Genomic DNA, 22,412 nt, shown 5'->3' on the forward strand with positions numbered 1-22,412 from the left:
ATTTCAGCTCCTGCATTGAAGTGGCTTGATGCTAATTTCTGTATTTGTATATGTTAATTTTATATTTTACAGCATACTGTGATTTTACAAATTATTAAGTGCTGCTTTTTTAAGAAGAAAAAGGTTTTGATAAGACAGGAATAAGGAGCTAAAAGAAAGAAACATCCAAACCCACAACAGATTTATTTTTTTGCTTTGTTTTGTTGAAGTCTACATAATCATATATGTTATTTTAACTTTAAGCAAGCTATTTCAGTCTGCTTCAGGTGAGCTGTCCATAAAATGGGTGTATCATCACTTGCCATACTGCAGTCCTTTGAGTTCTAATTAAATACTCCAAAGCCCACTGACCTCTAGTCATGAAATGACAGTAATATTAGTTTGTCATGTCTTAGGGAAAAAAATGAAGCACTTGAACTCTTTTTTTTTTTTTCTCTATGATGTAGATTACAACAAAGTTATTTTCTGTAGTAGCAATTATTGGATGGAGTGACCTTTTCCAATCTAGACACTGATGTAGTGGAAGGGACATTTTTCCACTTGACCTTCATGCAATGTGTCAGCTTTTCCTGTAGTGCCAAATGAGTTACAATTGACAGATTTGATAGAACACTAATTTGATGGGAGCTTATTGTTTGGAAGCAGTTATGTGTGGAAATGTGGAGCCACTAGCAAATAACGTGATAAAAGTCATTTGCATGTCTTTTATCACTAAGGAACAACTTGCTTAGAAATGACTGCTGCCTAAATTGCAATTTGAATGCTGGTTAACTGAGATTCCAGTAAATGTTAGCAAACAGTGATGTTTCAGCGTAAAATCTATTGGCTTACCTTTTATTTCTGCGTTGCTTTGTAACCAAATAACAGTGGTTTTTTGTATTTTAATCTTGCTACTTGTTTTATAAACAGAAAATAGGAGTAAAAGATAAACAGTTTTCAGTGTATGACAAGGAAACCATGCCTTTCCATAGGCTGGCCACATGTGTGTGTGTATGTGTATAATAGCTTTCTTGGTTATTTATTAATATATTACAGAAATAATGGCCAGATATAATATGGGAAGAGAGAAGTTCTCGTTGTGAGGAGGAGTGGAGAGCTATAAGCACACTCTAGAGTGAGGGTGGTGGATAGCATAAAGAGAGCCATAAAAGGAGAACCAAACCATCCTGCCCCACTGCTACAGCTTGGAAGTGCAGATGTCAGCTGCATCTGTTAAAATAAAGTAGGGAGAGGATTGTGTTTGTTGAGGAGAAACTTAAAAGCAAAGACTGAAAATCATTTATTTCAGGTGTCTCGTTCTAATCTAGTATATCTTTCTGCTCAGGTGGAAGGCTCTTATACTTCCTGCAAATAAAATAATTCCACCTGCAATATAGATAAGAAAAAGTTGTAGTGGAGCTCAGGATCTACCTGAGGCTACCTAAGTAATGAATTATTGTGGCTTTTTGAAACCATTGAGCAGCAGGACTGAGAAAAGAGCAACAAATGCCATCTGTCCGATCTACATATTTTACCACAGTTCTTAAGCTCTCTGTTGAGGTAAAGTAAAAAGGAGCTGAATGGGTGTGGGAGGGGAAAGCATTTCAGGTCTCTTCTGTTGGATTTGCAGGAGATATTTGGAAAGGGAAAAAAATTAGGTGTTTATAGAGGTTGCTGTTAACAACAGACATATATTGTTTGTTACTTCAAAGACAATATCTTCGAACAATTTCAATAGCAGGGATGCTGCTGGACAGAGTCAAGGTGGAAGGCTGGATAGAAATATTTGTTTTGCTGTAGTAAAATAGGTTGTGTGGGTGTACTGGCACAGAGTGAAATTCATAGCAAGATTCATTAGTGTAGCAATGCTTTTTGATTGTAACTCACAGAGAAAGTAGAGATTAGTTAATGTAGCGCTGTATGATAACTTCACAAGAAAACAGTTTTTATTATCATTTGTAGCTAATGCATGCCACAAAAGATAGCAGGAGATGTGCTGCAGGGGCTGGAAGCGAAACCTGCATCTGATGAGCTGCAATTCTGGGGTCTACAACAGGATCACACTTGGAAACTGTTCTGTCTTTTTTAATGTGGATTCCTATAAAAATGACAGATCTCTCATCCTTTCTGGAGCACCTGCTTTTCTGAACCCCTTTTGGAGAGCATGGCAATATCCAAATCCCTCTCCCCAAGCTCCATTTCAAGCAGTGCATCCATCAGACTCCCACTTTGCTCCTCTTTCCCCTTCCCACTTGGCTCTGCCAACACAGACAGTGGTCTGGCAGCTTTCATTTCCAGCCCCTGGAGGCTCTGCTGAATATGGGGAGATGCTGCTGGGGGCAGTGACACTTCGTGGGCTCAGGGTGGGTAAGGCAAGTGAGGCTGTGTGTAAAATTGTCAAGTCCTGTAGCTTGAAGTGTGAGGACCAGTGAAGGTACCTTGGCACTGCTGCATTCCACTCAGGCTGGGCATTTGAGGGGCTCTTCTGTGGATCTGCATGCTGGAGGAGGTTGGACTTCTTGCAGTGCCTGTCATTGAGTGGTCACTGCTGTTATCTCATTCCTAACTGCCTTGCTGAAAAGCACCAAAGTAGAGTGAAAGAGCTGTGGAACTTCCTTAGAGAACCTTTGTTCTTCCCCCTGCTGACCTCTGCTGAACTTCCTGCACAGCTCTACCCTCTGTCCAGCATGCTTGGGGAGTAGTTCTTACACCTAAAGCACTTCCAGGAGCTCAGAGCCAGGATGAAAGGGGTAAAAAAGTTAAAGTGCATATGAGAAAGGAAGAAGGGTGGGGAATAATGATTAAAAATAACCCCAAAACCTCCAGGATCCCATTTGTTGTAACAGGAAAGATGATGGGCTTTATCTGCTTTTGAAATGAGAAGATTAAGAGGTGACTCCAGTGAGTGTCTTTTATATGGGACAGTCTGCAAAGCTCAAATTATGAAAAGTTTAATACAAGGTTTCTTATGCAAGGAGCAGTTCAGGTTGTGTAATTACACCTATCCTTTTATCTGAAGATCTCACGCAGGTGTTAATTAAGCCTAATGAGGCCCCTATGGAGCAATTGTTGCTATCTGTGTTTTTACAGACAGAGGACCTAGAAGCTGAAATAAATAAGGCTATTGGTAATGCAGCACTGTAGAATTGGTGTTCATGGGAGAATACCCAGTGTGACTTGAAACCACCTGGCACAGACATGGCAGAACCAACCCATTCCATGAAACCATGCCAATGGTATATCCCAAATATTTTCTTTTTGCCTTAAAATGTAGGTATGTGTAGATGCATAAAAAGAAACTGTGGACTAAGAAAAATGACTATTTCTAGATGGGCCGTCTTCATTATGCCTGTAACTACTCCTGGGTTTTCCTTTTTTTTTTTTTTTTGGTATGCTATGCTTGTAATTTGCAGGTTCCTGTGATACTTTGGTTAGCATCCAGTGTTTTGTGAGGCTTATGGGAGCCAGCAGCAAGGAAAATATACCTATGTTGCTGAGGTTTTGTATGCTAATTCCTTTTGTGTGTTCGTGTAAATCTGTTCAATGCTGAGCAGACACATTGTTTTGTCAGCTTCCCATAGGGAAGTCACACAGCTCGTAATTGTTGTTTTGCTTCCTGTAATACTCCTGAGCTGTTGATAATTCCACAAAAGAATGCTAAAAAAGTACTGGTGGATGGATGAGGATGGGTAAATAGAGAATTTTGAGGTATTCCTACACTGTTTTGCTTGTAGAATGTTGGACTTCTTAAGCAAATAATCTAAGCCTTTTGTCATCTTCTGACCCTACCTCACGCAGTGTGGGGTGGTTGCCTGCCGTGTATTTAGTTGTTCTATTCTTTTTCCCTGGTGGTGGAGTTTGGGCAGCTCCAAGATCAAACTTAACAAAATTACTGCCTTTGTTGTTTGTGCAAGCCTCTGTGACAGGCTGAACAGCCTCTGTGGTGGTGGCATTGAGTGTCCCAGTGCCATGGTGTGTTGGTAGAGATCTGTTTCAGGGCGGTGATGTCTCATCAGCTCAACAAAACACAAGCAATTTTTGCAGTAAGATCCTGCTTAAGCTAATAAGAAGCTGCCAACGTGAAGTATGGCTTGATAGCTGAGGAGATGCCTCCTCTGAGGTTCTTGCAGTGAGATGTGGCTTTGATCCAGTTTGGCCTGAGACTCTGTTTCTTCAAGGAAGTTCACTTCGTGCAGTGCTCTGAGCCCCACAAAGTTTCTGTTTTTTTCACAGAATTTGGTGACACTTTGGGGAATGTCAGGAATGCAGGATGTTTTTGAATTCAGGATCATAGTACAAAGTGTACTTGAGATTAATTTCTAGAGGGGAAAAAATAAAAAAGGGTATTCAGCTTTTAAATTTGATATTTTATGTTATTTTTCGCCTTCCAAAGGAAGTTGCAGGATCCAACTACAGTTCCACTGCCCCAATTATTTAAATTGTTTTGTATTTATGCTGTGGTACCACAGACAGACTTGGGAAAGCAATGTTGAAGGTGGTAGGTAGGAAATAGACAAAAGCTTAGTACTTGTATGTGTAAGCTAAATAGACTGTAGGTGCAAGTCAGACAGCTAAAAATTGTATTTATTTTTCTGTTTTTAGAAAAGACTAGAGAAGCAGATGCCAGCTGGAAGATGGGGAAGAGGATCAAGGGGCAGAAACAATGAGGAGAGAAACTGGGGTGTAAGGGTACCTGTGAATTGCTGGGAGGGAATTAATAAGGCCAAGTTCAAATGGAAGGGCAGGAAGCCAATCACCAAATATTGACAGTCAGCAGCTATTCTGTGTTTAAATTATTTTCTTTTCCATTAGATCCTGATTCCTGGAGCAATAATTTTTTGGTAGAAATTATTGGATCTGACTAGATAGAAGGCAGAAATTTTTTACAATGAGTGTGCTTGAAACACTGGAACAGGTTGTGCAGAGAGGTGGTGGATGGATTTATGCCCCATCTCTGGCAACATTGAAGGTCAGGCTGGATGGGGCTCTGAGCAGCCTGATCTAGTTGAAGATATCCCTGATTATTGCAGTTGGGTTGGGCTAGATGACCTTAATAATCCATTTTTTGTTTTGACAGTCAGAATAGTCCGAGAACAAATGACGAATGTTGTCAACCATTCTCTCTTATTGCTTGATTTCTTAGGATATGGCCTTTACTGTATAAAGCAGAACAGTATAACTGCTGTGTGCTAGAACAGTGATGGATGGTAGAAATTGGAAAAGTGACTAGGCTGAATTAAGTTAGCATCTTTTATTTGCTATTTTAAAATTTGCCCTTATTATTTGATATATAGTTTTAAAACAATTGTTGGTTTTGCATCTACTGGTGCAGAGTACTTGGGGAAGGCTATAAGCTCCATTTGATGGTAAAGTTTTAGTTCTTGAAGAGCTCTGGGAATAAAGAAGAAACAATGAAATTAGATTTATATATTTGAGATTATGTAGAGTATTAAATGTGAGAGTGGGGACCTGGAATACAAACAAACATTGAGCAGCATTGTGGGAGCTCAAGAAGGAGAATGCCAGGAACAAGAGAGGCAGAAAAAAAGATTGCTTTAACCTAAAGTAAAATTCTGGCATCCAGGTACTCATCCATAATGAATGGATGTACTGTTTTCAGCTCTGGTACCACAAAGACTTACTTTATTTTCTCTCTCCCCTTTTGTTTCTAGAAGCTTCAAGTTTCCTTGTAGAGCTTCCCACTGCAGTTTTCAGAGCAATTGCTTTGGGGCTGCATGCACACATTTATATTCTCTTTATAGTTCTCTGTGTGTAATATTCAATCAATAAGAAATAGTATTTTATACCTTTTCATCAGCATGCCTTGCCACAGAAGGGAGATAACGTTGCCTAATTGCATTTTGTTTTGATGGTGTTGATCTGTAGCTGGTGGCTTAAGCAGAACTGCAAGCTGATTTCTTCCCTTATTTTAGTCCTTGGGAAACATAGCACAATTTAATATACAGCACACTTCAAAATCTGTGCTGTTTTCTTTCAAACTTCAACTGAAAGCAACTCTACATCTACTCATTGGTGTTCCTTAGCCTAGACTTTTTGCTGCTTTGTTCTGCATTTTTGCAACATGGCTTTTAAAAGTATGAAGATAAACCTTTGTGGAATACTGCTTATGTTATCTCGGCTACTTTGTGGCTTTTCTCACAAAAAAAAAAAATCTTTTAAATAGTGTGCTTTAGGATGGTGTTCTCAATATATTCAGGTTAGGCAATAATAAAGGATCCTTTTCTTTGTTTGACTGGATCAAAGCACTTTAGATTCACAATATGTTCTTAAATAGAGCCTATTACAGAAAAGTCCCAACAAAATCTGTCTCTAGTTACAAAATCCTTGATATAAAAGCCCAGATATAGACAATCCCATAGCAAAATTTCTTTCTGGAGTATTTAGATCTTTAAAAAAATGACTGATATCTCACAATATAATGCAATTAGTTGTAGAGCACTGCATGGTTTACTGTTAATTAAGTTACCTGTTTTCTGATCAGTTCATGGTGTTTATTCAGAGGCAGTGAAGATGTATGGATGTTGGCTTAGAGCTTCTGGGGGCAAGGAAAGGGAACTTGGTGAACTGGGGTTGAATCCCCTTCAGTTGACATTGATGTACAGCTGACAGTTCTGGGATATGAACTGCACAGATTGGAAGCATCCACCAAGCCTTTTCTTCTACCATCTCCAATAAAAGAATAAGCTGTATTGCCAGCCAAGGAGCTTTGCATGGATCTCTGTGAGCTTCCTTGCCTTGTGAGATCTCTTTCAGAGTACAATTTTATTCACAGTAGCTGTCTGTGCTGTTGTGCTGCATAGCCTGACATTTTTAAAGATACAGATTTGACCTGGAGTCAGCGGTATGTGTTTTTCTTCATTTCTCTAAAATCTCATATGTAGTGACAGTACTGTCAGCACTGCTTGCAGAATAATGTTGCTGTCAAATAAAGGGCACAAGCAATCAGCTTTTTTCCCCTTTTAGTGTATCTTTTGATGGTACTGTAAGTTATTTTTATTGTAAAGTCATATTGGAAATGTAAGGATCTTGGTGGTTTCGTTGGAAGCTTTGTGAAAGATTGTGGAAAGCAAACAGTCAGTGGGGCACTGTTTAATTAGTATTGTGAACTGGCTAAAGGAGAAATGATGTCTCCAACGTTCACATGCCTATCTGTGAACTCTTGTGGTGTTTGAAGGAATTTACAAATGCAGCAAATCTGAAGAGAAGGACTGTAGGGGATAGAAACTGTATGGAATTGTACTTTTCATGCAGTTACAAAGATTAATTATTAAGGTTGTCACATACAGAAAACTGCCCACTATTTCACTAACTGTTATGCATGTCAGACACATTAAAAAATGTGATTACTCCTGCATTTAGAAAATTATGAAAGTAGTTAGTTTATGATCTAATCTGAAATATTTATGAAGGTCCTAATATTAAAAATGTTGCTATTAAAGATACTATAAAACCTCAATGTTTCTCAGAAATTTCAGAATAAGAGCAATGGGGATTAAGCTGCTCCTAATATGCTGAAATCATTGCCCCTAATTTTCACCCAGAGTGTGGGTCTGATGCCCTGTTCTCTCCATTTGTCCCTTTGCTTGTCATTTATTGTGTGGATTGTAAATTTACTGGAGTAGGGTTTCTTCCCCCCTACCCCCCCTTGTCTGAGCCTAGTGCAGTTGGAACCTCTATTGGAGGCTCCTCTGTGAGATGCTATAATAATAACTACTTTCCTTTCAGGATAATCATGTTACAGGAAAATGTAAGTTTATCTAAATAGTCCTGATGTCCTTAAACTCAGCCCAGAAATAACAGCTGTGAGGATAGTTCACCCTACATCATTGCCAGGTGAGGAGAAAGTAGCATGAGAAAGCAAAAGTTTTCTAATGCTGGCCAAGTAACCAGAGAGATTAATTGTCCAGGTCAGGACTAGGATATTTTTCTCTCAACCCCCAAATTTCCCAGAGATGTGCTGGACAAAGCCCTTCTGGCTTTGTGGCTTCTTGCTTATGTTCCTGCTGATGTTGAAAGTGACTGCACCTACACTCTCACAAAACCCCTGGAGTTCTGTGGCTTGTGCCCCTAAATCCTGTTGAGTGTTGTTATTGAGAGCCAGAGAACACAGCACAGATCTGAGTGACAGTCTGTCAGTCGCACTGCTGCTGTGGAGCACTGGTCAAAATTTATCATAAATGTCTGCCCCAAGCTTTGCACTGGGGACTTTCTGGGGAGAAGTTTCTTTCTGGGGAGATAGATTTTCCAGTGTTAACTGGAAGTGTAAACTGTAGGTGGAAATCTTGGTGGTGTGCTTTTGAGGAAGCATCTGTTAAAATGTCTAAGAATGTACCTTTTTGTTCAATGCTAAATGAATGCTCCTAAATTCAATATAAATTAGAGGAGGGAAATATCTGCCAATGTGTCATGCTTCCTTTTGTAATAACAGCTAAAAAGTGTCTGTTCTTGTGTATTTTAAAGCTTTCAGACTTCCCAACTGCTTTAACACAGATGTTGAGTACACTAAATTCTGAAATAATTTATATTTTAAGGAGGCAGCAATTTCCTGGGTTGTAATTGGTGTGAACTGATGGGTGAAAAATGCAGAGCTTGCAGGGAGGCAGAGAGCATGCTTGAGCTGTCCTCCCTCTTAAGAAATCCTGTAGACAGTGTTCTACATTGCTTCTCTTGAAGGGGCTGTTTTGAGTACCAGGTTTCCTTCCCTTTCCTTCCCCACCTGATTTATGTATAGTGGTGTCTCATTGCTGGGGAAGGAGAAGGAATCTGAGGATAGGCAGCTGATGCTGGCTGCAGCAGAGGGAGCTTGTGGCATCAAATGCCACATCAGGTCATTGCTGGATATTTTGGTTACTCTGGTACCTTGAGTCTGTCAGGGAATGCAGGAGACTCACTCTCTTTTACTCTTCTGGTCACTAGTCTTTAACTTTAAACAGCACCATCACTGGCGGTAACTAACCATCAGCTGAGCATCTCAGCAGGAATTAGAAGGGTTTGTCATCTGTACTAGACTGAGAAATAACTGAGGAATACACACAAACCAAGGAATTGTGGAGTTGTAGCTCCTGCAGATTTTGGCCCTCCTGCTTTAGGGTGAATTTTGTGGCAGTAGCTTCTGACTCCAAAGGGTGTTGAGCAGTCAGGAGTTTGGTTTGTTCTGCTGCTCCTCAAGGTAGTCTTGATAGCTCAGGAGCAGAGCTGGAGTGTGAAATTGCACAATGTTGCCTTTTTGACTGGAATGGAAAAAGTTAAGTGGTGGGCAAGGGGGATAATTACACTTGCATTTTGCTCTACCTTTTTATGAGCTGAACATGAATGTTTGGCTGTGGTACCCAGGGAGTTAGCCTTGGCTGGAAAGCTTTAGCCTCTGCTTACTGGCCTTTCCAGGAACTGCTTTTTCCACTGACTGCTGGATGTATTTAATGGACCCTGGCCCAAATATAATTTTAGTTCAGATTAGGTGCATGTGCCTTTGGAATCTCCCAATTGTCCCATTTGCTATGCTTTGCTTTGCACTGTAGAGCAGTCTTGTAGTACAATGGGTTGGTTTTCTTTCAAGTGAGACCAAGTCTGAAGATGTGCTGTAGAGCTACCAGAGGGGTCCAACTGTCTGTTCTTGATCCATGGCATTGCACTTAACCTAGTTTGAAGTAGGACCTTCCAAAGTGCAGATGTTGGGGCCTCAATACTGAACTCTTGCTCTGCAGATATTCTCCTTTTAATCCATAGTCAGCAGGGTAAGCATAACTCAGCTTCTCCTGTTGCTTCAATGGTGTGTGTCCCCAGCCCTATGACTTCTTGGAGTCAGCCCTGCCCAGGTGTGCAGTTTGGCTTGGCAGTGGCTTTATTTTGCTGTTTTCCATATGCAGGGCTGAATGGAAGGTAGCAAAGTTTGGTCTATACTCATGACCAGACAGCACATGGTAAGGGCTAGCTGTTCAACTATCCAAGAGTAATCTGCAGCTATATTTTATACATATCAAGTGTCTTTACTTTCAACTGTGTGTATGTTTGGTAAATGGTTAAATTTTATGTACATGTTTGTTAAATGGTTAATTATTTTATCCTTAGGAGCAGATAGATATTCCAGGTGCTTGTAATGCCTTCAGTTCTTAAAACAGTATACGTCTTTATGTGTTATATTTGGATATTAATTGATCTGTGTTTTCCCTGCAAGTTATTTTGCAGGAGGCCAATCTAGTAACTGGGCTGTAGACACCTTGCACACTAGTTTGCTCTCCAGATGTGTTTCAGTCCCATATTCAAGCTTCACATTAGGCTCCTCAAGTTACCACATGGGGTGTGTGTTTAAATAATCCATGATTCAGTTTGTGTATTCTGTTATAATGTACTTTGGAGACCAAAAGCATAAATAGCCAGAGAAGAGAGAAGCATCTGGTGGATAGAAGAGAAGTCTTCTAGCTGACAGACCTTAGAGATTCGGGAACAGCAAGGGGGCACTTTGCACCCTGGTTCTTAGTCTCCCCTCTAAAGTCCTGTTACTGTGTGTGGTTCTGGATACAGGCTGCAAGAGGGGTCTTTGGTCCTGAACCTGGGGCTTCTTTGGTTCTTGCAAAATACATAACTATCTCTGGTGCTGAGCATACAGGACACTTCCATCATCTTGGACCCTTACAGTTTTTAAGGAAGTGAGTGGTGAGGAGATTGTGTTTCCAGAAGTTTTCTAGCAGGCAGGAAAAAATATTTTAGAGCTGCAGTGTGTGAGTTATGGTTATAAATCCTACCTAAATCCTGTTCTAGGGCCTTCAGATTTTATGGGAATGCAAGGGCAAAGGGTAAGAGGTTATTTGCTGAATTGTGGAGCAAGATCAAATAACCTTCCCTACTGAAGGAACACTTTTTTTATGTCCAGCAATTTGTAGAATGGCATGATTGATTATCTTCCACTTATTAGCACAGACATAAATAAACATAAATATATGCAGTACATAGCACATTAGGTTCTGTCCTTACTGAGATGATTTTCTTAAATGATTTTTAAATTATGATAAACCGTTCTGATAAAGAGAACCTTTTCTTTGGAGGGATAAAACCAATGTTAGAGTACTTAAAAAGTAGAGAGGTAGCCAGATGTTCTCACACGGTCAATTAGAAGTTATGGAAATTGCTTCCTTTACTCAAAGCTATTACAAAGCATGATCTTTGGAGACACTACTGTTCTCAGACTGCTGCTTGTGTAATTGAGAACAGCAGTTAGTCAGCATCTTCCAGGTCTGTACTATGGTTGGCTTTAAAGTGAGTGGGATGTCTGAGTTACACTGGCAGTAGTGGATTGTACAGTAATGGCTTGCAGTGGAGGGTAATTTAAGTGTCAAATTTTACTCTTTGCTCTGAAGTAGGAGCTATATCTAGGGTATCTGTAGGATTCTTCAAGGCAGCAAGCTGGCACCAGAATGTAGTGAAATAAATGGCTGATAAAGACAATTAGGCCTTATTTTAAATGCTTCTGTAAAACAGTATGTATTGATTACCTGAAAGTTTGTTCATTTAAGAACTTCATCAAATGCGAGGGGGGGATTGCAGGATTGCTTTCGGCATGTAAGCTGTCCACTAAGTAACTTGTTTTGAAGTAAGGAATGGGATAGGGAAAGTATTAAGCCTTTCTTTATAATGAGTAATGACTGCATGTGGTTTCTTTTGGTGTCTCAGTCTATCAGTGAGTTCTTGGATTTTTTTCTCTGTTGGAATAATTTCTTAAAACACTAAAATGAAAGTAAAAGAAAGTTGTGTCTGTGAGTCTGATGACTTAGCAATAACAAAGGCCTTCTGTGTCTGCTTCTTGGCTGAAAAATCCTAGAAAATATAGTGGAAGAGATCACACAGAATATTCTGAGCTGGAATAAGAATCATCAAAGTCCAACTCCCGGCCCTGCAGAGGACAGCCCGAAGAATCAAATGATGTGCCTGAGTGCATTGTCCAAACACTTCTTGAACTCTGTCAGACTTGGTGCCATGGCAGCTTCCCTGGTGAGCCTGTTCCAATGCTCAACCCCCCTCTGGGTGAAGAACTTTTTCTAATCTGCCTAAACCTCCCCTGATGCAGCTTCAGGCCATTCCCTCATGTCCTGTCCCTGTTCACCACAGAGAAGAGATCAATACCTGCCCCTCCTCTTCCTCTCATGAGAAAGCTGTAACTGCAGTGAGGTCTCCCTTCAGTCTTCTCCAGGCTGAACAGACCAAGTGACCTCAGCTGCTCCTCAAATGCCTTCCCCTCAAGGCCCTTCACCATCTTCATTGCCCTCCTTTGGGCACTCCCTAACAGTTCACTTTCTTTCTTATATTGTGGCAGCCAGATCTGCCCCCAGCACTCGAGGTGAGGCTGCCCCAGTGCAGAGCAGAGCAGGACAATCCCTCTCATGCCTGGCTGGTGATGCTGAGCCTGATGCCCCCAGAACAGGGTTGGCCCTCCTGGCTGCCAGGACACTGCTGGCTCTTGTTCAACTTGTCATCAACCAGGGTCCCCATGGCCTTTCTGTGGTGCTGCTTTCCAGCATCTCTCATTCCCCAGTCTGTCCATACATCCGGGGCTGCCCCATTTCAAGTGCAGAATCTGGCACTTTCCCTTGTTTAAACAAGGGAATGCATTTGGTTTTTCTGGCCTCAAGCCTTAAACTCTGCCAGAGGTATTCCTGAGAGATGTTTGTCTGACCTGGAAACCAACACTGGAGGGGATTTCCTGTCTAACCCTGGCAGTTAGATTTAGTGCTTCACTATATCCAGTGTTTTTTTCACATACAATTTGCTGCAACTCAGGTTTGTTACTGAGGACTCAGGTTCTAAGAGAACATTCTATTTCTGCTTTCTTTGCAGCTTGGTGGCTTGTAGTAGTACTGGAAGTTACCTCAGTCTTTATCTCTGCTAGTCTGAGGAACCCTGCTTATTTCCCTCTTTCACATCCTGTTGGCTAGACTTCTGATAATTTCCATTACTTGTGTTTGATCCAGATTTCTGCAGCACTAAAAGCTGGATTGAGATGAGCCTTATTTGCATGGTTCCCTGCTCTGCAGCTGGCACTGAGGCTCTTGGGTCTCTCCATGCACTAAAGATATCACCCAGGTCAAATGGCACAGATCTGCTTTCCAGGAGAGGATTCTAAAAGCTGGTTGCTGCAGTGTTCAGCTCATTGGTGCTGGAGTCCCTTAAGTCATAACCCTTAAGTGTGATGGTGAAAAAGGGTAAAAAAAAACATTTAGTGCAGAGAGCTAAGTGGATATGAGCAGCCATATTACTTATAAGATGCCAGTGGAACAAATTATTTAGAAACGTCTGTTAGTAGAAACTAATTGAATAGTGTGTAGATTGGAATATATGAAGCAGGGTGCAGCCAAGACTTAATGAGAGAGAGAGAAGGAATTGGCATGTGGAATCCCTCATCTGTTTCCTTCCCAAAATAGCGTGTTTCTAGGGCCAGGAGGGGTAGGAGTAGAACGATGGAACAACTGGACACACAAACACAGTTCAGCATAATTATGTCAAAGAACAATGATGACGTTGTTAAATGGCTATAGAGGGTTGCCACAACTCCCAGGAAGCCCAGTGGCAAATGGTGTGAGTGAAAGGAAGTGTTTCCATGTGGTTTGGCATTCAGTGGTCATTGGTCACTAGCCAACCCTCTCAGCCCTCACTATTCTGTTTGTAACAGTGGTGTTTTCCATGGCTGAGTTTGAAATGCCAAGTGGCACATTAGCATGCAAGTGCTGCTATGTTTTTCTGGTCAAAATGTGGGGTTGGGACTCTGATCTCAGCTCACATTTCAGTTTCAGTGTGGTGATAGGGATAGGGTGAATCTGCTTAGCTGTGGCCCCTGAGAAATGCATCACAGGTGTGGTTCACCTCCACTACTTTGCAGGGATAGTATGCCCATGGGTACATGAAGGGTAGGGTGCTCATTTCAGCAAGGGCCTTGTGACATTTTGCGTGTGGATGACAACACAAAAGTGAGTTCACCCTGGAGAGCAGTGTACTGGGACAGGGGAAAGACCTAGTTTTATTAGGAAGGTCTCTGTCTTTATTCTACCCTGTAGGTGCAGATGCAGAATGGAGATCAATACTAATGATAGATTATTGTAAAAATGCATCATTTCTCAAAACCAGCAAATGTAAGCAACTTCTCAAGTTAAATCCCTTCAGAGGATAAAGAAAGAAAATAAGCAATAAAAAGCATGCACAGATGGATGCTATTCTGATAGTAACATATTGAAAATGTTAAGAGGATTGCTAATCGCACAAAATTGTATGCAGTGAGGTCACAAGCAGAGTACTGCACTATAAAGGTTTTCCATTTGTGGGTTAGCTAAAAACTCTCTAATTTGACTAATGTATCATCAAAGGTGTTCCGTCTTGGATGGCAGGCTTGCTATCTGTCATATATGTGATTTTGTTGGTATAGTGGCACAATAGAAGATACATGTACTGCATTAAGAATTAGTAGTTAGAATGATGTTCCTTTGTTTTCTGCACGGGGACAGAAAACAAATAAGTAACTTAGAGAAGTGGTTACTCTAAGAAATATGTAGGATTATGGTAGAATCTAAGCAGTCTCTTGGAGACTACTGTTATTTTTTTAAATTTGGAGGTAAATCTTTTTATTTTTGGATGATAAATTGAGCATAATTCAGGAGAGCCTGGAATGAGATAATTGTTTAATTGCTATAATTGCACATGCATTTTCTGCTGAAGTACACTTTTTATCATATGCGATTCTTCCGTTCTTGACCTAATAACAATACAAATTTTTAATAAGGTCGAAACTTAAATATGTAACTGCTGTCTAGGTTTTAATACAAACTGAAGCAGTGAGAAGTAGTATTTTTCGTAGAATTTAATTCTTGTCTGTTACTCTAGGAAGAGCGTGGATGATAACTTTGAGCCAATTCTTGGGAGCCCTATGAAATTAAAAAAGTGCTGGGAAGCCTGCAGTTTTGTCCTTGTCATAGAAATAAAGTAGCTTGGCATCTTGGTTATCTGCTGTTTTACATTGTAGTCTTGTTGATTTGTCCTTGGGCAGAACAGACAGATATATTTTATGAAAAGAGGAGGAAGAAGAACCATTGGAGAGGTGGATTTTAGTTTTTGTTGAGAGACTATTTCTCTCCCCCCAGGTAAAACAGGACCCTTTATCACTGTTTAACTTTTTTTTATTATTTTTTTTTTAATTTCTAGCTGATAAATTTAGACGGAAACTGGAAGAACTGGAGAAGGAGAAAAATTCTTTAAAATTTCAGCTTCCTTCAAGGCATCCCTCTGTTAGCAGTTTTTTGGATAGGTTCATGACCCAAGTTCAGGCAACATTGCACTGGGCTGCTGATAATTGGTAAGTTTGTTGATTCATTATTGTGTAAAATGGTGCTTCTGTTTTTCTCAAAATGCAGAATACACTTATGAATATCTATAATAAAGAGTTTTAATGACCGTCTAATGTGTCCATATGGAGCTTGTTTATGAATATCCCACACTGCCCCCCCCCATTTTTTTTTTTTTCTTTCTACAATTCTTTCAGAACTCCACTCAGAAACATTGATCATGATGAACTGGCAAATTAAATGGAATGTTTCTCATTGATGTTGAGTGGGAATGGGATTGAGTCCTTGATACGGCAGCTTGAGCATACAACAGCAACGCAGCTTGACCAACGCTTCCCTGTGGAGTTAGTTCTGATGCTCCCTTTCAGGCAATGAAAGGATATTTAAATATAAAATAAAAATCAGATTATTTTTTGATATGAATAGATCTTTGGGAACTTCCTTTTGTGTGCCACTTCTTAGATAGCAATATTGAGCTCAGCACTATACAAAGTCACAAAAATAAATTCTAAACCTCATCTTGAAGGGTTAACTTCAAAGATGGGAGGAAAGTGAGATGTGTCAGATGGCTGAAGAGAGGTTAGGGAAAAAATAGTCTCTATTTCTTGGTCTGTCTTAATCTGTGCTCCTAGTTACTGTTGTTAGAAGAGGATGCTTCATAGGAATTGAAAGCTATTCTCAAATGCAATCACACAAATGAAAGAAGAGAAGCCTTTTGTTTTCTGGCAGCTTGTTAATATAAAGGCTGCAGTGTGCTAGTCAATACCTTCATGTGTAATTTTTGACAGACTTGAAAATTAGATAAAATCACTACAGATAATATGATTTTTTTCTGAAACTGGAGAATTGGAAGGTATTTTTAGTCTGTATTTATAGCATCTAGTAATAAGGGAGGTTTATAAGAAGCTGTATTCCTTCTGAGCTGTTTCCTTCTACCATCTGAGGCTCTAAGAGGCTGTTTTACCATTCCTTAAGGATTAGGATACACCATTCTCTATTATTTCATTAATATATGTTTGGTCTATGCATTAATTTGTCATAATGATTTTGACATTAGAAGTAGTGTTGTCTTCTTTGTCATGGAAATTGAGTCACTAAAGCATTCCTCAGATACAGTTTGCTTATTTTTATCCTGTAAAATGTATATAATATATAAATATAATACATATCATATATATAATATACAAATATATAAGTATATAATATATAAAATATAATGCTTTTATATATAAAATAGATGTTATATTTATGAAAGTGTTCCTGTTCTTTGGGTGATTACATCTGTAACTCTTCTCTTTGCACAGGTCTGAGCAGTGCCAGTCTTCAGGGTCAGATAGATATCCTCTTCCCTTTTCTGTCTTGTGCACACTCCTTTCTTTGAGCTTAAGTTCAACTACTGTTGTTGTGACACCCTTTTATTTGCTTGCTTGATTCTTGTGGCCTTTTATGTTGCTTTGTCTGTGGCCTGACTCATTGATACAACAAGAGTACCCTTTGTCTTCTGTACAGGGGTTTAAGTCCTTTCTGTTCCAGCCATATTTTTAGATACTACAGTGGCAAACATAACTTCCTCCTCAAGGAAAATTTGTAGGCTTCAGTTTTTGTATTCATTTTTAATTGGAACAAAAGCAGTATACCCAAGAATATTTTTTTTTTTTTTGCCTGGAAAATTAAAAAGATGATCAGACTAGCCTTAGAAGATTAGATCATGGCAATATTACTGTAGTCAAGGCAATCTCATAGTTTTGCAAGAAAAGTGTGTATGGCAGCTTATTTAAGATTTGAAGCTGAAATTCATGCCTCAGTTTTGTTTTATTTGATTAAATTATGAAATGAGTTTTTAAGTGAATGGATTTGATATTGATACAGAATATTGGGGTCATGTGGTGGGAGCCAGATTTGGTTATGTTTAGCTTAGGAACAGCAAGTGTTGTGGTTGTGCAATCAGTCAGGTGTGATGAGATCAGAAAGATCTTGTTTGTCTTCCAGCAGTACCAAGTAGACAGATACACATGGAATTTCCAAGGTTCTGAAAAGAAACTATGTTTACAATGGAATTTTTTCTAAATTTTGTCCAGCCACTTGGAAATTTATTATGTACATCTCTAGGAATGATGCAGCTCCAGCTTGAAGAAGGTGCCCTCAGAGCTGCTGGGAAGTGTGGTTGGTTGGAGCCACAGGAACCTGTGATGTCTGTAAGGCACAGTGATGGCCCAGCACCTCATAATAGTGATCTTTCTTTGGTGCATGCTGTTAATACAGAAATGCAGTTACACTGTCACTATGTCTATCTTGCTTAATGATACCTGTGTTAGTGCTGAAGCTTTATTTTGCTTTTTCAGTACATTCTGCAGCCCATAGAGCGGGAGTAAAGCAAGCGTGTCTTTTGATGGCCCTGCAGAATAGATGAAAACCTCTTGTTCTACACACTTGTTAAACACCTGTGCATGGAGATCATAATTGTGTGATTAATCATGCTTAAGCCAGACTTATGATGCATGTTTTATATGTGGCATGGATGGATTTGCTTTGCAAGATTACAGTGGGAAATCATGCCTCAAAACACTTTGTTCGAGATGCAGTATTTTTTAAAGATACTGAAATGTATCTGTACTCTTTATGTGGAGATGCATGCACTTGTCTCTAAAGATGGACACAGAAACACAATTGCCCTTTGCAAGTGCGCGTGCTCTTAGGAGGGAACATGGAAATGAAAATGGGTCAGCATTGTTTGCAGGTGCATTTTGAGAGGCAGATTATGGAATTGATACTTAACATAATGTGCTGATTACCTTGGAGTCCAGTCATGCAAAGATTTACAACTGAGGGTTGCACAGATGACTGGGAGGAAGCCCACTGATTGTGATTTTGAAAGAACTCGCTGTGCAAGAGAGAAGTAAAATTTGGCATTGTGGAGCAAACACTCCAGATGATCTCTAATGTAGTCTCCAAAAGCTGACAGAAGCTGCAAAAATGGCTTTGGCAAGTTTCTAAACTTCTGTCTAAGAGATTTTTCTCTGTATTGATAGAAACTACATGCCTTAGTTTTGTCTCTTTCAAGGCAGTGATGGATAAATTTCTGAAATATGAAAAAGCTGGGGGAAGCCTGAAGCTATACAAGCTTTCCATTTTCTTTCTTCATCATGTTGTAAAAACAGTGCAAATGTTTGAGATAATAAAGGAAGATATGCCAAGGGAAAAAAACCCTCTTGTTCTCTAACTGTATCTGTTTGAAATGTAATCATTCTGGTGGTGCAGTGTTATGACTCTAAAGGTAACATGTAGCATTCTGATCAGTTTAATCCTTAAGACACTGAAAGTCATGAAAACCACTAATTTTTAGCTGTTTTTTTTTTTTTTTTTTTTTTTTTTTTTCAAAGGGTTAGACATGAGGAAAATGGTCTTTGTCATGAAAAAGAGCTCAGACTTTTGAGATCAACTTCCCAGGAGAGGACGCAGGTTTCAGCCAGAAAACGAAACCAGCTTTTTCAAGAAAAGAAGCGACTACAGGTAACAGGACTGCAAAGTTGTGCATAGGAGCCAGTGCTGTGTGGGGAAAACCTTGTAAGCTGTCACACAGAATTAAATAAATTTATTGTAATAGCGACTTCGCTTCTGTGTAGTAATTAGAGCCTTGGCTGGAGTCCAGTCGATAATCTAAGTGATGATTGGAGATGGCAACCACAGGAGTTGTGTTAATCTCATTACAGAAACGCAGAGCTGGAAGGTTTGGTGGCTTGTGTGCATGCTTAAACTTTCCTCATTATCTTTTTAAGCATGCTCTTTGTTATAATTTGATGTTTTAATATTACACTGATCTTCCAAAGTTTTTATTTGAAGACAAAAAGTTTTCATCCGTTTCTGGTTAGAATTTACTATAAATGCATGATTTACCAGCTTTTATTCCTGAAAGATGATTGATGCTTTTCATAAGGATGAAGGAATCATCACGGAGCAGTTAGCATTTGCTAACAATAGCATTACAATGACACATGATGTCACAACGTGATAGTTTGGCAAATGGAATGTTTCAAGATGGCATTAGTCCAATTTGAAGTCTGCAAGCCTTCTAAGCAAAATTTAGCTTTTTCTTTTCACCATCCTTCAAAAATCTCAATATACTGTCTAGTTATGTCTCTTTTATACCTTGGTGATCACACTCAGTAAAGTGGCACCTTAGAGAGCTAATTTTTCTTTTTTCCTGTGGTCTCATCTTGAAATATTTTTTGGGGATATTTTCATTCCTTTGGTGGATCCGAAATTATAGTAGTCTCTGTGTGTGTGCACACATAAATTTATATATATAAAAAAACCTGCAGAGAAATAGAGAAAAACATCTTACGTGGTCATTGCAAAAATGTACTTAGGTGAAGAAATGTATTTTTTTATCCTATTCATCTCCTTTGTATTTTTTAGGTTCATTTCATCAACAAGAGGAGAAATAGTGTAGTTCAGCATTATAAGCATGTAGAAAATTTTTTAAATCTAGGCATCCGAGAGCCACCTCAAGATATTGAACTGAAAACTGCTGTACTTATACTCCACAACAGCTAATTTTTACAGTTGCTCAAGCTGAATCTTTATTCTTCTGTGGTTATACTAGGGAAAAATTACCCACACCATTATACAGGCATGCTATTTATTAGCATTTAATTAAAATTACTGGGAATTCAAGATTCTGGGGAATGCTGATCTGTGGTGGTTGTATGCACCCAGGAATCCCTAAGGATTGCTCCTGTCCAAAATCTTGCATGATCAGAAGTAATTTTTTTTTAAATTTTCCTCAGCCCCACTTCACTTTTTCTTCTGTTCTCTTCTGTTGGTTCTGCATTTGTATTCAGGGATTTGAAAACCTGTGACAGTATCTATAATTTTTGTATTAATATTTCTGTTGCAATCTCTACTGCATGGAGACCATCAGTCCATAACTGAGGCTGGAGGTGTACAGTCAGTGCTGATTAGCTGTTGTGTTGGAAATCCCAGTTTAAACTCAAATCTGCAAAGTAGAACTCCAGCTTATGTTTAGTCATATGAATATCATCTGCTGCTCCATGTTGAGACTTTAGGCCCTTTTTATCTGTCCCTGGAGGCTGACCAAGAGCATGCTAAAGGCTTCTTTGCATTTCTGGAAAAGAATGCGGGAGTATTCGAGTTTACTGATTAAATTTCCATGCTCCCAAGAATGCCTGTGAACTATTCCTGAGGAGAGCAGCTTTCTTTCTGTGAATGCAGATTGTGTGCTTTTAGTATCTATTTATGTTGTACATTTCAATACTAAAAGTGTGATTATAAAACCAGATTCTGTTCATCTTGCTTTCTGTTCCCATGTAGGTTGCTTATTGCAGTGATTGCAATTACTACATTTTCACAGAGTACGGAGGTCTCTGTATTAAGTAGGGCCTATTAAGATTTTGGCAGTATTCCCAAGCCAGTAAAATAGAGACAGAATTGTCCTTTGTGCACACTAAAAGCCTAATTTGAGACTGAAAGAAACAAAACTGATGTTTTTGGTCTGCTGACCTTTCTGTCCTTGACAAATGCCTGTGGGTTGAAACATGGGCTACACCATTCTCTTCTTGCTATGTCTAAAACTATAGAAGGAGGAAAGTAATTGAGGAAACCTAGTGCGCAGGACTATTAGAAGTTGAAATTTTGGAACTATTCAACCTTTGAATGTACAAGGACCATATCTTGTTCTAAGTGATACTTGAGAAAGCTGGTTACAGTGCAGCAAACCTGAAAGTATGTTTGTTAACAAAATTTGTGAACTAAACTTCATGCAAATTGCATTGAAAACATTAAAATAACGTTAAAGTTATCAAGTGAAACTCTAAAAAGCAAAGAAATGCCAAAGTCTGTTATTTGTGCACAGTACATATGTTTTATAAGAGTTTGTAATATTGAATTATGCCTTTTAGATCCCTGCCTCATACATAACTGAAGTGTCTGTTCAGATATTCAGAGTACTATTTTATCGTCATTATTCAGTATTTGACCCCAGAACCCTTTTACTGTGTGGCACTCAAACCTTCTTTTGAATAGAAGTTTATTAATTTGTGAGTGGGCTCCTTTTATAGTATTAATCAACATGGCATCTTAGTGATTCAAACCCACTTAATTTTATCTCTGCAACACCATTTCGGGTGTTACTGCCATTTGCTCAGCTGCAGAATGGAGAAATGAATTGCCATAAAAAGCCATATGGTTGATTCTAACGTCAGCTTTGTAATGCCTAGTTTTTTACTTATTAAAGATTTGGTTTTTTGTTTTTCATTTTTATTTTTAGTTGGACTGAATGTGATCAGAGTTTGAAATTGAGCTTTGAATTCTGTTGAGAGCCTATAGATAGCATGTCAGAGATCTCTTGCAGGTTGTATAGAAAATTATGAACATACAATCTGTGGCTATGTGTGGACATAATAGTTTAAATGGCTTGCAAAGTTTCACAGAGACAGTAAGAAGTGTAGGAATCGAATCATATTCTCCAGCATGATGTTCATCTAGTTTGATGACAACTTTAACTCAGCAACCCAGTTTCCTTCAACAAGTGCTACTTCCTTGGATGCAAGCTATCTGTTGGATTTTCAAGAAAAAACCTGTGTGAGGATGATGTACAAATTAATGAAGATTTTTTTTTTTTTTTTATCTTTTGGCCTCTTCACTTCAGGAAGGACATAGAGGTGCTTGAGCACATCCAAAAAAGGGCAATGAAGCTGGTGAAGGGTCTGGAGCACAAGTTTGATGAGGAGCAGCTTAGGGAGCTGGGAGTGTTTAGCCTGGAGAAAAGGAGTCTCAGTGGGGACCTTATCACTCTCTAGCTGAGAGGAGGTTGTAGCCAGCTTGGTCTCTTCTCCCAAGTAATAATTGACAGGAAAAGAGGAAATGGCCTCAAGCTGTACCAGGGGAGAATAAGATTGGACATGAGGAAGAATTTCTTCACTGAAAGGGTGGTCAGGCTTTGGAGTAGGCTGCCCAGGGAGGTGGTAGAGTCACCATCCCTGGAAATGGTCAAGAAATGGCTTGACATAGCACTTAGTGCTCTGGTTTAGTTGGCAAGGTGCTGTTCAGTCAAAGTTGGGCACAATGATCTTG

General features: G+C 39.3%; 1 protein-coding gene across 1 annotated transcript in view; it reads left to right on the forward strand.

The window, feature by feature from the left end:
• DISC1 (DISC1 scaffold protein) overlaps positions 1-22,412 on the forward strand; it is a 187,232-nt gene that overhangs the window by 38,920 nt on the left and 125,900 nt on the right. Inside the window, exons 4-5 of the mRNA XM_059469194.1 lie at positions 15,181-15,331; positions 18,701-18,830. Of these exons, the coding sequence (XP_059325177.1) occupies positions 15,181-15,331; positions 18,701-18,830 (281 nt within the window). The remainder of the gene's footprint in view (positions 1-15,180; positions 15,332-18,700; positions 18,831-22,412) is intronic.

Source organism: Ammospiza nelsoni, chromosome 3 (assembly GCF_027579445.1).
Source record: "Ammospiza nelsoni isolate bAmmNel1 chromosome 3, bAmmNel1.pri, whole genome shotgun sequence".
Lineage (NCBI taxonomy): Eukaryota > Metazoa > Chordata > Aves > Passeriformes > Passerellidae > Ammospiza > Ammospiza nelsoni.